This window comes from Leptodactylus fuscus, chromosome 5 (assembly GCF_031893055.1).
Source record: "Leptodactylus fuscus isolate aLepFus1 chromosome 5, aLepFus1.hap2, whole genome shotgun sequence".
Taxonomy (NCBI): Eukaryota; Metazoa; Chordata; class Amphibia; order Anura; family Leptodactylidae; genus Leptodactylus; species Leptodactylus fuscus.
In genome coordinates, this window is record NC_134269.1 from 151,699,344 (window position 1) to 151,715,159 (window position 15,816).

Below are 15,816 nucleotides of genomic sequence, written 5' to 3' on the forward strand. Positions count from 1 at the left end.
ACTATACAACAATGCAGCAAAGCTATGCACAAGAGCTGTGGCTGCATTGTCTAACAGTCTCCACACATGAAATACTATATACAGTATAATATAAATATCAATATTTGTACGGTATACAGCATTACATATGTGGGGACCATGAGACAATGCAGCCAACGCTCTGTGTATAGCTTTGCTGCATTGTCTTATAGTTCCCACACAAGTGATGCTATAGACAGTAGTGATTGTAATCTCAGTACAATGTACAAGGATTGACTTGACACTTGGTCTTTCAGGCTGAACATCTGGGACATACAGGACAGTTTTGGCTACAGTTAGAGCCAACATAATGTAGTTGGTTAAGAAGGAATGAGAGGGAGCAGAAATCACAAGACTGGGACTATAACGTAAATATAGTGTGTTTCATATAGCTTAGAGCCGTGATGGCAAACCTATGGCACGTGTGCCAGAGGTGGCACTCAGAGCCCTCTCTGTGGAACAGATTATACTGTGTGGAGCATATTGTACTGTGTTGGCCCATTGTGGAGCAGATTGGACTGTGTCAGGGCCAATTCCCTATTTATATCACACAGTATCTGTTTTATAGCAGGGTGATATTATTACAGGTCATAATAACATTGCACGGTCACTATAAAACAGATCTGTGTGATGTAAATAGTGAACAATAAATGTTCAAAATTATACCAAATGTAGTACAAAGTTGTTTGTATCATTAAAATATGTGTAACACCCCAGTCACTCTACCGTATTTTGCTGTTCCAATACTGCCCACAATTGTGGACCACACAGTATTAAGGTTATTACTTTGTGATAGATTAGTGGGTTTCGGGTTGCAGTTTGGGCCCTCTATCTCTAAAAGGTTCTCCATCACTGGCTTAGAGCAACAGTCCTGTAAACATGGAACGATACATTCAATTCATATTACTCAGTAAAACATGCTTACCATGAGCACAGTTTTGGATGAATCACCTGAATATCGTATGCTGTAGACCACCAAGTTTCCCAGAAAACAAAAGAATAACACTGTTGCCAAATTCCTCACATCCAAGAAACTTTCAACCAGAGGAATTGTTCCCATTGTCCAGTCGCAGCAGAGTTCAGATGGATTTAACAGGAGCCAGGCATTTACAGGCAGGAGGTAATTGAATGTCAGCTGCCTTGCAGGTGTTGTGCTGACAGCAGCAGGGTTATCAAACCTGGCAAGGAGAAAAAACTAATAAGAATTTTCAGATTTCTAAGTGTAAGTCATAATGGATGCTTTCATTTGTCTTTATTACACTCATCGGGAAGGCAAACACAATTAAGACTCATTTATGTATTGGTAAACGGCATTGCTTTATGCACGCTTTTCTTAAATGATAGAAAACGGAAAACAACAGATCAATAAATCGTTTGAGGCAGGAACAATTACCTTTCTGCATGATTGGGGTAGATTTACTAACACTGTCTAAAAGTAAGACATTGCAAAATTAGACAGTCGTAAACTGCACCAGATTTATTACAGTGTCTAAGACTGGATGATATATCGGTCACATTATTAGACTGTCTAGTCTAACTTTCAACCTCCTATTGGCTGGATTAGTTTATGCCAGAAAAATTTGGTACAGGCCAGAATAGCCTAAAACGCGTTATAGGTGTGGGAGAAGGCATATTAGGTTTCTGGCTCAAATTACACCAAAACTCTAGTGCGTTTTGCTTAGTAAATGTCCAACACTATGTTTTTAACCTAGAGTGTTATTCTCATAAACAGTCCGCTGAATTCAGCGCCCTATCGGCTTTCCCGTTCCTCACTGCTCAGTGTTATCACTGTACGATAAGGAATGCCCCCTCTGACAGTACAGTGCTATGGACTCTACTGTGAAGTGAAGAGCTACAGTAACAGCACCAACAGCTCTTCACCAGGGGCACATAACAAGAAAGTCGATAGTGCGTACTGACAGCTTTCTAGCGGTATATAAAACTGCATGTGCCTGAGGACCTCAAAGGTCCTCTTTAATATGCTTCATTAACTTTAGGGTACTTATCCCTAAAGCTCAGGCACTCATATATATGAACATTTCTACAAATTTGTAAGAGTAAGAACAGGCAATGCAATGAGAGCGATGTCTGAGGCCCTGCCCACCCGCAGTTTCACCCACAACATAGTTTGGTGACTGGCCATTGCTTTGAATGAGACAGTGAATGTCATGTACTTTGCTACCATCCTCTTACACAGGGGTGCCCAATACGTCGATCGCGATCTAACGGTCGATCGCAATGGACGTATGGGTCGATCGCGGGATGCAGCCAGGGATCCCCGGTGTCTGCTTGTTCACAGTAGACTCTCAGCCTGCACTGTTAACAAACACTCCGGACACTTGCAGGCCAGGCAGCAGCAGCTCCGTGGGATGACGCGCTCCCTGCTCTTAGGGCTGGAGGGGGCCGGGGTGCTGCTTGTTCACAGCACAGGTTGAGAGTCATCTACGGACACTGGCAGGCGGGGCTGCCGCAGCCCCAGCCTGCCAGTGTCCAGAGATAACTCTCAGCCTGCGCTGTGAACAAGGAGACACCGGGGATCCCTGGACAGCCACAGAACGCCGCTGTCTCCTGCTCTCACGCTCCGTGATGGCTCCGCCCACAGTCCCACCCTGGTCCCGCCCACAAGAAGTGGGTAGTAGATCTTTAAACTTGGGCATGTTACAAAGTAGCTCACATGCTGACAAAGTGTGAGCACCCCTGCTCTTACATGTTCGGGTGTTAGTTTGAAGGGGTGTATGGACAGTTTAGTAACAGTATATCAAGAAAGACAGACTTGAAGATGCAACCAGGATTGCAGTTATGTCTGTATTACAGACTGAAACATTATAGCCAACTATATTTACTAAAATAAATGTATTTTACTCCCTGCATTACAAATTAATAAAGGTGTATAAAATGCCAGTCTGACATATTTTCTCCCATGTGTTGGAGTGAAACCGACAACCAAATAGATGCTTCTCTCACCTGGTGAAGACTGGTAGCTGTGACTGGATGACTTGTACACGAATTACAACAAGCAAGAAGGTGCTGAACATCAACACGACAAGTTTTAGCAATGTCTGAAGCAAGGAGTATGGTATGTTGCCTTTACCCAACAGTATCTGAACACCTGTGTCCCATAACACTGGTAGGGTATACTGAAATTGAAAAAAAAAACAAAAACATTAAAACGTGTATAGTGCAAAGAATGTATTTAGTTCAACAGAACAGTAACAAATGTTTTTAAAAAAACACAGTAAATAGGTGATAGAAATGTGACGGTTTGGACCACAGGAGTGGCCAGTTTAGGTGCCCCATGTTATTTCTTTGTTATAACAATTCCCCAGTAACAAATAATTAAGGGAGTTTTCCTCTGAAAATCTACTGTAACTGGCAGTGTCTATCTGACCTGCAGCACCACCACTGGGCAGTACAGCATAACAAGGTACCATATGAGCTTATGGGCTGCTCATCTAATGTACAAATCTATCGTGACCTCCAGAAATAGGTGCTCTGTAAGGCTACGATCACACCATTGTTATTTAATGTCCATTGTGCTTATTTGTCACAAGATGAGAACAATGGGCTTTAAAGGACAGATGCAGACGGACCCTCTCCATCAGACGTACGTCTGCATTCACCCCCATGTAAATGGAAGATTTCTTCAGTCATATTTTTCGTCCATTAAAAAAGTAAACAAACACGACATAAAAAACTCGCAATAACCACTGAGTGAACATGCCCTGACTGCTCTGATGGTCATGAAAGGATTTGAAAACCAACGGAGAATATGGAAACGTGCAGTGCAGACATTTCCCAAAGACTTTACTAAGGAATGACTATGCGCTTCACAGGGAGAAGTTGAACAACCACTGCTGGAAATGCCATAGAGGTCTGTTAAGAGGAACTCTCTTTCAGCCTATGTAAAACAAGTAACGTTGCGAAGACACTTGACTTATCTTGTACTAATTTGGAGTTACAAACCATATCATGGCCCAGAGCATTAACACCGACTGTAGATGTCCCTGCACATTAGATGAATGTGGCCTGAACCTTCAATTTTAGTATCTTTAGCCAATCTGGATGGTAGTATCTTGACTCTTGCCTAATGACATAAGTCATGGGACAAAGGAGCGGGCTGTTTGATTTCAACATGCCCCATCCTTTGTTCTTACAGAAGATAAGCCACCATTGGTGGTGTTTGGCAGCAGTTTATTTCTCTCTATCTTATCCTAGGCGTATGACCACTATAAACTTTAATACACACAGTATAAGTCAGTATAAGTAATAAAAACAATGATGATGACATACCTATGTGTGATAGCGATATAATGTTAACCAAAATTAAACATAGAATTTTAGCACTTGCTGGTACATGGTGTAAGTTCTAATACAGCATACTGTGCGGCTATTCAGAACAATACTGCACTAACAGAGAAGGAGGAGGAGGACTCTCACCATGGTTCTGATCTCCGTAAACATCTCCCAGTGAGAACTTTTGTTACACACACACATTTGTATAAGATTTCACATTTCTTGCCATTTATAAATAAATAAAATCAATCCTTCTTACCCCTTGAGCAATAAAGACTTCATAGACACAACAAATACCAACAACAGTAATCCCTTGCTCTTTGCACAGAGTTGCAACCGCAACGAGGAACACAGCAGCAGCAATAGGAGTCCACACTAAGAAAACAGAAGGAATGATAAAGTTTCACGATCCATGCCAGGCTAAAGAAAGAATATGCTGCGTAAACATAGGCATAAATCCCAATTACGGATACTGTCCATGAACTTCCTCTAAAGCAAAAAATGACTTTGATCTCAAAATGGGACAATCTGAACATGTATTAAAAATCTTACAATTATGTTCATTAAAATGTGTACAAAATGTTTCAGTCTCAACACGTTTTTCAGCAAAGACAAGTGTACACAACAGTCTGGAAAAATTTAATTAAACGGGCTCTATCATTGGAAAAAGTCATTTTTAACTAAGCACATCCTTGCATAGCCTTTAGAAAGGCTATTCCACACCTACCTTTTGTATGTAAATTACTACCTCAGTGGCTTTTGAATGAGCCCATTTTTATTCGTATCTAATTAGCTAATCAATGGGTCTCCTTTTAACAAACGTAAAAACGGATTGATGTCCTGGTTACGTCTGTTCAAAATGGATCAGTGGGTTGGCTCAAAACCCCCCCAAAACAAATGAAAATCATTAAAAACTAATGCAAAGCAGCCATCAAAAGAAGACGCTTCCCTCTGCACAGTGTTCAGACCGTTATATCCAGGATTCACATGGACCAGGTTTCATGGGTGAATCTAGACTAATGCATCTACAATGAAATAGAAAGCATCTCTGCAAACACGCGCCATAAACAGCTGCTATAGTTTTAGGTTTATAGCTGCTATACAGACCTGTATATCTCCATGATAACAGACAAACCTCATATAACCAGGTCCTACAATCATATTCCCTTCTGTTCACTACTTCTGCCTAATATGTATGTTAAGGAAAAAGTGCGGCACACGTGGAAGGGAAAAAGGCTGAAAGCTACAGTGATGCTTTGAGGTCTATTACCATGGAAATGGATAGGTTTGCATAGTGGCTGCACTTTCAAAAAAAAAAAGAAATTTGTGATGAAAACATTTGCAAAATGACTTTTCTAATCTTAAAACAAAATGACTTTTGTCAAACTGCTGTGTGAACTCAGAGGTGAATGTAAAATGTGGACAAGACCAAAAGCACTGCAAATGTTTTCAGAAAACTAATAAAATAAGTGGATTTAAACAATAGGTTAGTTTCCGACAATAGACCCTCTATAAATATCCTATAATTAAACTGGGATTTTCCCGACACTTAGCATTCCTCAGCCCACGAGCCGAATAATACTACATAATGCATGCCATTATGGGGTCAAGATCATACGGTCTGTGGTGTCTAAATGACAGTACGCACCCCTGGGGGACTTATAAGTTTACAACTGTGGCTCTGGGCAGTAGGGACTCCTCTGTGGACGAAGATATTGTCAGATCGGGCGGGGGGGATGGTGCGGTGAAGCATACAGACTAGATGTTGTTGAATGTGACAGAAACATTTTTGTTTCAATTTTATAGGCTTTCCAAATAGATCCTAATACTGTAATACAGCGTAACATTTTATTGGATGGAAACGCTCTTAAAAATGATTGTGCCATGCCAAAAAACACATCCGTTCATCAAGCTCAGAACATTCTGTATATTCCTTTCTGCCGCATGAGCCGTTCATTATGACGTCTCTTGTCTCTTCTATTCTACACTACACCGTGGATTCAAGATCTTAAGAGTGAATCAGCCAGGCAACATGATTCTGCATTTAAAAAAAAGAAAATGCAGGAAAAATATAAAATCCAGGAAAACAGACTGCCAAAATACAAATGCCAAGTGCGTATTAACAGACATATTACTATAACATTTGGTGTGATACTTCTGGCTATGTATGGTGCCAGTTATTCAGACTAAACGTCACATCACATAAAAACAAAACAAATACATTTTTTACCTATAGAATTGTCTGGACCCTTGGATTTGGTATAGGATAAAAAAGCAGCCAGCAAGAAAATAGAGGATAGAAGTTCTGCTCTGCCAACAACGCCTGTAACCTGTAGAGATATAACATGATAACCTTAGCAATTTTACAAGGGTAAAATCTATTTTGAAGCTGAAGTCGGTGACATTTACCAGGATTTAACTCCTGTATCTAGAGCAGGTTTCACACTGAAAACCAAAGCAGAATCTGCAGAAATAATTCACATACTAAGGATGTGAAATCCACAGGGCAGATTTCTTTCCAGTGTGTGCATAGGACTTGTTTATATTCCACACACTTCATTGATACTTTAAAGAGGATGTCTGGGAAGTTAAAATTACTTTAATTCATCCAGTGCACTCTTGATGATAGACTCGGGGGTTTCGATCTGGTTCCGATCCCCAGGTCACATGATCAAAACCAGCTCCTGACCCGCTCTACCCCCTCTCTACTGATTTCCCAGGTAATTATATGTAATCAATGTAAATTAAGGTAATTTTTAACTCCTCAGACAACCCAAAGCTGATTAACTTCCAGTGGTGAATTTGCAACATGCAGCGCAGCCCTAAAGGGGTATTCCAACTAATAACACTGCTCTACTCACTTCTATGGCACCAGTCCTGACAACCAAATCTAGGGATTGGAGATCGATTTAAAAAAAAAAAAAAAAGAAGAAAAAAAAAAAAAAGAAAAGTGTATGTGCTCAGTTCACACTACCGTCAGTGTCCGACAGCTAGTGTCCACTCCTAGAGTCCGTTCAAAATCTCGCACGGACATTAGGAGCTGTGTCCGTGACACTTTTCATTCATTTAAATGGCGATCGGGTGCGTTCTTTTGCACTTCGTGCCTGTCCTTAGCTGTCCGTTTGTAAAGATGTCTGACTTTTCAAGCAGACAGAAAAAAACCTACATGTCGGGTTTTTCTGTCCGCTTGAAAAGTCGGACATCTTTACAAACGGACAGCTAAGGACAGGCACGAAGTGCAAAAGAACGCACCCGATCACCATTTAAATTAATGAAAAGTGTCACGGACACAGCTAGTGTCCGCTCCTAATGTCCGTGCTAGATTTTGAACAGACACTAGGAGCGGACACTACCTGTCGGACACTGACGGTAGTGTGAACGCTCCCTAAGTGGTGCTCAGTAAGTACCAAACGTACAGAGTTTCTAAGTAGTTGTACTATACAATAGTAATACAATGCTGTAAACACAATCTTCTTAGTATATAGACTATAAGGAATAGTCCAAATGATATATCTATGATGAGTAAAATCCTGACTTGCCTATAAACATAGCCCGAGTGTGCATGTACAGGAAACTAGATATGAGCTGCTACTAGATTGCTCTTGCAGCACTTACCAGGAAGGGGAGCAAACAATTAGCATGCTAAAAGTCATCATACGGGATCCTTCTTTACACATTACACTGTTGGTCAGTGCAGATGAAATTGTGAAATACTGTATATGGTTAGGTTTGCATGTATCACTGGATAGTTATGCATTGTAGTTGCTGATGGTCAGGGATAAAATCACTTTGCTACTGGGACTGTGCACAGGAAACATTTAACATAATTGATAAAGTAAGGTATTTCGTGAACCCTTGTCAGCTCAAACTGGGCAAATCCAGATTTTAATTGAAGGAAGATGCAGTTACACAAGCAGTGCCAGAACCACATGCTGAACAGATGAAGTGATGTAGAGATTATATCTGTGTCTGAGCAACCAGAGTATTGTCACCACTCATATAACATAGTAAGAAATATGCTGCAGACATCACCTATATCAATGAACAACTTCATGTAGCACCAGAGCCTTGTCCTAGGACAAAGCGGAGGCCTCTCTCACAGTTTTAGGATCTGTTAGGGGATCTGACTTAATTGTTAATGAGAGTTCACACTGGTCACTTTAAGCAGGTCTATCGGCTCCCTCTGCTGGTGAATTTAGTGACTGAACAAGCATTTGGAGTAAATACAGTAACTGCCTGTTCTATGTCATTTCACTGTAAAAGGCTCTCAGAAAAACTACTTGTAGGCTGCAAACCGTGTGCAAGCAGCATTGTGTAGTCTTAGCAAAGTGGATGAGATTATTCTAACTCTCATCCCCATGTTTATGAACAATTCCACCACGGAAAATGCAGCATATAACACTTGTATGCTTGTGAAGAGGCTGCGTATCTGCTGAGGTTTTTCCCCATACAGTAAGGCTCTGTTCACATCTGCATTTGGGCCATTACGTTCACCTCTTCACATGCAAAATGTGCAGAGAAAAGTCCTGTAAGCAGCACTTTTCTCTCCGCATTATTAGTGCGGAAACCACATGGACCACGTTATAATCTATGGGGTCTGTGGGTTTCCTGAGGTAACCACTTTTTTATGCGGATAATGTTTTCGTTTGGAGAGGTCCCCAAGCCGACTCTCCGAACAGAAACCGAACACAGATGTGAACCAGGCCTAACATGGGAAGCAAGAATACCTTAAAAAACACTGGTAGTCATTTATATTGCATTCATTGGAGAAACCATGTCAATTCCACATTGAACACGTCAGTATATTTTATTCTGTGTTACTGCAGTGTCCCAGTCCATTGTATCCTTACCATTACAATAGGGGAAACACATTTTGCAAGACTAACTTTTTTTTTTTGCAAACATTATAGATAAAGAATAGAGTTCTGTCAGAAAAGTAACACATGTAGCGTGGAGACGCCAATAACCAGCTGCAGAGAAACTCTGCCTCAGGGTAGGGAGATTAGAACAGCATATTTGACTCGGAAATCCAATATGATCGGAGAAGAAATCCAGGACAGCATACATATAAAAAAACCAGAAGATTACTGTTAATGCAATAAGATCGCATACAGCAGAACTGCTACAAGAGTGAACGAACGAACGCACAAGCACTTATTCTGGATACGGTTTTATCGTGGTAACAAAAACATCTGGCTTAAAGAGGACCTTTCACCACTTTTGGGCACATGCAGTGTTATATACTGCTGGAAAGCTGACAGTGCGCTGAATTCAGCGCACTGTCGGCTTTCCCGATCCGTGCCCGGTGTAAAGAGCTTACGGTGCCGGTACCGTAGTGCTCTATGGTCAGAAGGGCGTTTCTGACCATTAGCCAGGAACGTCCTTCTGCCTCGCGGCGCCAATCGCGCCGTGCTGTGGAGCGGGGAGGAACGCCCCCTCCCTCTGCTCACACAGCTCGTCCATAGACGAGCATTATCAGGAGAGGGAGGGGGCGTTCCTCCCCGCTCCACAGTACAGCGCGATAGGCGCCGCGAGGCAGAAGGACGTTCCTGGCTAATGGTCAGAAACGCCCTTCTGACCATAGGGCACTACGGTACCGGCACCGTAAGCTCTTTACACCGGGCACGGATCGGGAAAGCTGACAGTGCGCTGAATTCAGCGCACTGTCAGCTTTCCAGCAGTATATAACACTGCATGTGCCCAAAAGTGGTGAAAGGTCCTCTTTAATGGACATATGCTGCACTAGATTCAGCCTTTGATGTTTTACTCTGTCAACAACCCTCCGAGAGAAATAGAGGCATAGACAAAAAAAGATGTTCAGGTTGTGAAGAATACATACATACCAAATATGAACACCATCCTATTAGAATGTGTACAAAAAGCAGCCAAAACCTCAGGAATGCAAACAGTCTTGTAAAAAAAGCGCAGTCTATAAGAGGACCTTTCACCATATCTGGGCACAGGCAGTGTTATATACTGCCAGAAAGCTGACAGTGCGCTGAATTCAGCGCACTGTCGGCTTTCCCGATCCGTGCCCGGTGTAAAGCGCTATCGGTCCCGGTACCGTAGCGCTTTACAGTCAGAAGGGCGTTTCTGACCGTTAGCCAGGAACGTCCTTCTGCCTCGCGGCGCCAATCGCGCTGTGCTGTGGAGCCGGGAGGAACTCCCCCTCCCTCTCCTGATAATGCTAGTCTACGGACAAGCTGTGTGAGCAGAGGGAGGGGGCGTTCCTCCCCGCTCCACAGCACAGTGCGATTGGCGCCGCGAGGCAGAAGGACGTTCCTGGCTAATGGTCAGAAACGCCCTTCTGACCATAGAAGAGCTACGGTACCGGACCGTAAGCTCTTCACACCGGGCACAGATCGGGAAAGCCGACAGTGCGCTGAATTCAGCGCACTGTCAGCTTTCTGGCAGTATATAGAACTGCCTGTGCCCAAAAGTGGTGAAAGGTCCTCTTTAAGGTGATCGTGCCCCTTCAATAGCTAGCTACTGAATTCTTGTTCAGCCAACAGCTGTTCCCTCCATACACATGTATGCACGGGTCGGCAGATCAACTACACTGAAAAGACCAATGTTTAAATCCAATTTCCCAGTCGTCCTTTACCCCTCCACCCCAACATGTGCTGTTTAGGTAGAGTCAGGACACTCTTTATACTCATAGAATTATAGAGTAGTACCATTTTGGGGCTAAAACAACAAAAACCTGAAGAACGCAAATTCTACCCAACCAACAAACTACTGACAAGAACATGTCCATCTCATGTATTCCTCATACTTACGGCCTCAGTATGTATTGGATGCACAGCATAAAGCAAGGCAGCAACCATGCTGGTTCGGTTGTCCAGGAAAAGTTTACAAACTTTCAGGAAAATCACACACACCACAGCATGGAGGATAAGATTAAGAAGATGGTAAGAAACTGCGTTGAGTTCACTGAACAGATAGTTTAATCGAAACGTCAAGACTGTAAGAGGTCGATAGGATTTATGACTCCTCTCCTAAAAAAACAGAAAGGAAGACATCATTATATGGTTCAAAGCTATATAGACTTAGTAAAATCAGCACATACTACAGACAGATACATATACCTGAGGCTAAGGCCCCGCGTTCCGGAAATACAGCTTTTTTTGTTGTTGCAGATTTTGCGGTGTTTTTCTGAGGCAACGCCAAGAATGGCTACAAAAGGTATGAGGAATATATAGGAAGTTCTTATACTTCTCTCTTCTGCTCAAACCACTCCTGGCTTTGACTCAAAAAACTGCAGCAAAATCTGCAAAAAAAAAAAAAAAAAAAAAAAGCTGCGTTTTCGCAATGCAGAGCCTCAGCCTTATGCTGTATTCACATGTCCTCATTGTATGCATGTATGAAGCCTACAATAATCATGGGCAGCCCTCCACCTTACTTTTTTGTGGTAAGTGTGCTGTCCTTGGTTTATCAGTTTTTCACCTGCATGAGGAACAGAACTTTTTTTTTTTCTTTTTCTCCATTTACATATACTTTCAATGTCTCTGGGCTGATGAGAAATGAATGACACAGTGATACCATCTGTTTATTTCAATGAATACATTGAAACAAATGGATTCATACGCCGTCTGTATCACACACCCACAGACATGTAATTATTATCATATAAGACGCAACTGAAATGGGGAGTAGCCAAACTGTAAATGACAATGACATTTCTATATGTAAGAAACAGTTTCAAGGCAAAATGTTACAAGGAGTAAATCACCACACTAGACAATTCTCAAATATCTTTTCTTATGTGCTGTTCTACTCTTAGCCTATATTCATATGACAGTGATAATCACCTGTGTGATGGCATTTTTTATTTTGATCTTTTATGACTGTCACACAGCTGCATTAAATTCTCTGAATGTGAATGGGGTCTATTCATATGACAAATTTGAAGGTCCGTTTTAGCATCAAGATACGCTCAGGACAACATGTCTATAGCAAGCTGTGCCTAGGGTCTAAGAATATGTGATTAGGTTTGAGGGCACTAAACCACTAGCAATACGTGGCTTTCTTAAAGAGGACCTTTCACCTCCAGAGGCACGAGGTGTAATACACCCCTAGAAAGCCGACAGTGCGCTGAATTCAGTGCACTAACGGCTTTCTCGTTCTGTGCCCCCAGTGAAGAGCTATCAGTGCCGGTACCGTAGCTCTTCACTGTCAGAAGGGTGTTTCAGACAGTCAGTCACGAACGCCCTTCTTCACAGCAGCGTCTGTTGCGCTGTACTGTGAGAGGGGATGTTGCTTACCGCCCAACGATGACGTTGAGTGGTGAAGAACGTCCCCCAGTACTCGTCTATGGATGAGCACTGTCAGGAGGGGAAGAGGCGTTCCTCATCGCTCTCACAGTACAGCGCTATAGGCGCTACCGTGAAGAAGGGCATTCCTGACTGACTGTCAGAAACCCCTTTCTGACATTGAAGAGCTACGGTACCAACATCTATAGCTCTTCACCAGGGCCACAGAACTTGAAAGTCAATAGTGAGCTGACAGCGCACTGTCAGCTTTCTAGCGGCATATAAAACCGCATGTGTCCCAGGAGGTGAAAGGTCCTCTTTAAGATGCCCTCGTCAAAAGAATTTGTTTCAATAACGTAGTGAAAGGTGGGGTGAGTATACAATACTGTATTGTAAACGGATGATCATACGCTGGCATATGTTTTTTTACACCTGTTATACAGATCTACTAAACAAATGTAAAAAACACGATCAAAAGATTAGCAGCAGATAGCTCCCTCTCCATAGCCTCATGTAAGTAACAGCAAGTAAAGAGGAAAACAGTCTGATAAATGAAAAATAAAATTAGAATTGGAGGTAGACTTTAATGCACTTTTAGCATGTTTAACTCTTTTACATAAACTAGTTTATGTAATATTGAATGCTCTCACAATGCATAAGCATACTCCTCTCCAAAAACACAAAGGGTATTAAAAGACTATCGGACTCAGCATTTGTTAGAAACCAGATATGTTTAGCCAAATGAACAATCCCCACATTAACATCTGAAGTTGCTTTGTAAAGATCAGAGGTTATGAGAACGAGGTCCTGCCTAATTCCTTCATGAAACTTCTGGCTGGAAATGGCTGCCAATGTGAGCTTACAACTTGGAGGTCTATTACGTGTACACCCTAATGGAATATAGTGGTGATCTCTCTCATTTACATTTCAGAAACAATGAAAGCCATTAAATCGTTGGATAATTTCCATTATGATGATAATTTGTGGCAAAAACACAGGAAAATGTTTTATTCATTCTTCAGTAGAACTCCCAGTTCCATTTAGGATTTAGATGTGTCTATTGTGCAGGAAGGGTGTTAGGTTTACTTCTAACTGACTAGGTCATGTAAGGCCTTATTCACACATCAGTGTTTGTAAGTATCTGTGAAAACAGAACAAGTGCAAAACTTAACCATCACACTCTGCAGCCTCCAGTCCTGGCTTCTAAAGCACTGAAATATAAAGAAGACCTAATAGACAGTAAGAATTGTTCCAACATCTTTCACTACATATGATGAAATGACCGCCAGAGGAAGGCATCTGTCATGTTTTTATTTCACAACCATTTTCTATGGATTTTCAGAGTTGCGTTTGTATCAAAAATCAAATTTATTGCTTGTGGTCAACAAAATCCCAAGCAGGGGGACCTGCATGTGTATGTCTTCAAATTCATACAAAAATATCTGTACAAACTTTCCCCAAAAATGTCAAAAATATTAAAGGCAACATGCTCTGTCCAATACCATACTACAGAGCAAGGATACTCAGCTACTCAGAGGAACATTAGTGCTCTCCACATAGTATAATACCCCATGAGTTACCACCACATGTTATAATTTACTATTGGTGCTCCCTCTACGTGGTACAATTCTCCATTACTGCCCCTCACCACACTGTTAGGCACTTTTTAACAGTTTGTGTGCCTCAAACAATGCGTGGGTAGGCTTGCAGAAAAGGGGGCTTAATATGATAAGTCATGAGCCAGAAATCGCAGCAAAGTGTTAAAAGTTGTGTTAAAGTTACAGTCATTGTACCAAATTTTTGTCCGAAACTAAGCCAGACAAACACCTTGAAAAATCTGGTGCAATTGAGGAATGTCCTGCCTAACCTTGTAAGTCCAAAAGTTAGACAGTTTTAGTTTATAAGCCCCAGTATGTTCACTGTACTCCAAACTATCTCCTACAATAGCGGCAACAGGGACTGGAAAATGTTACTGATGTCTGCTGCTGCTATTATAGTTTATCAGGACTTAGGATAGATAGGGAACCTTCGGCTCTCCAGCTGTTCAAAAACTACAACTCCCAGCATGCATACTTGCTCTGCTGTTCTTGGAACTCCCATGGAAGTGAATGGAGCATGTTGGGAGTTGTAGGTTCACAGCAGCTGGAGAGACGAAGGTTCCCTACCCCTGGCTTAGGAGATATCGGTCAGGAGATTCACTCGCTGTCATAACAAGGCCAGAAGGCAGCAGTTTGGATTCTGACTGCAATCCACCTGTAGAGCATCGCTGCTATAAAGGAACTCTCCCCTAGAAAAATATAGCAGGGAATTTTAATACATGCGAGGTGACACACAGCACCTTGGCCGAACAGCGGCCGTGAATTAAAAACATGGGTGGTACACAGAGGACACGCGGATGTCACCCGTGTGCTGCCCGTGCTTTCGCGGCCCCTTTCATTAAATGAATAGGAGCCACAAAGGCAGGGCTACAAAATCAGAAAGGAATAGGACATGTTCCACATTTTGCAGCCTGCATACGTGAATGTGTGATACAAGGTCATGTATATGGGTCGATAGTAATGAATGGGTCAGTGTGCTATCCGGGAAAAACACGGATAGCACACTGATCTCGGCCACGTTCGTCTGCTAGGCGTCTCTGCCTCCCAAGAAACTCTAATGTGAATGAGATGTAAAGGTCTAAATATGGTGAAAACCATGAGGTTGCCATCCACAATTCCCTTCAAACTAGGAATTTTATTACTAACCTCAGACATTGGCGTCCCCCAGAAGTCATTTTGGAAGAGCTTCTTTATGGGTGTTGAAGGATGTAAATCTTTATTATCCAGAATTGCAGACACATCATCAAAGACAAATCCACAGAAGACACTGTTCCAATAGCATAATACAACAATACATGACAAGATTCCAACTTCTTTTACAGTAACGTCAGCCATTTTCTTGAAGTCTTTTTTTTGAGACCTAAGTCACTAAAATAAAAGTAGATTAATGTCACCTATTAACATTTTCAGTTCAATATTCTAGGAAATTATTGAAAATAATTCAAGGTTGGGTTTTAGGTTGGGGACACCAGAGATAAAAAAAAAGACTGGTCCTCACCATAATATCATAAGATTACAGTATTAGAAAAACATATTTTTAGTAGAGGACACAGTATACTAGAAACTTGCAGAAATTTACAGACTTAGCAGACCTCTGTGTTGGTAAAGCAGCATGAAGGGCGTTTAAAAAGTCACTGTTAAGGGGGCGTTCACAC

At 41.9% G+C, this 15,816-nt stretch overlaps 1 protein-coding gene across 1 annotated transcript in view; it reads right to left on the reverse strand.

The window, feature by feature from the left end:
• The window catches only part of TMTC3 (transmembrane O-mannosyltransferase targeting cadherins 3), a 51,407-nt gene that overhangs the window by 33,744 nt on the left and 1,847 nt on the right, over positions 1-15,816 (reverse strand). The window contains exons 2-7 of the mRNA XM_075274501.1: positions 15,308-15,529; positions 11,091-11,309; positions 6,542-6,641; positions 4,571-4,686; positions 2,983-3,155; positions 944-1,196 (exon numbers count right to left, since the gene is read on the reverse strand). Of these exons, the coding sequence (XP_075130602.1) occupies positions 944-1,196; positions 2,983-3,155; positions 4,571-4,686; positions 6,542-6,641; positions 11,091-11,309; positions 15,308-15,496 (1,050 nt within the window). The 5' untranslated portion in view covers positions 15,497-15,529. The remainder of the gene's footprint in view (positions 1-943; positions 1,197-2,982; positions 3,156-4,570; positions 4,687-6,541; positions 6,642-11,090; positions 11,310-15,307; positions 15,530-15,816) is intronic.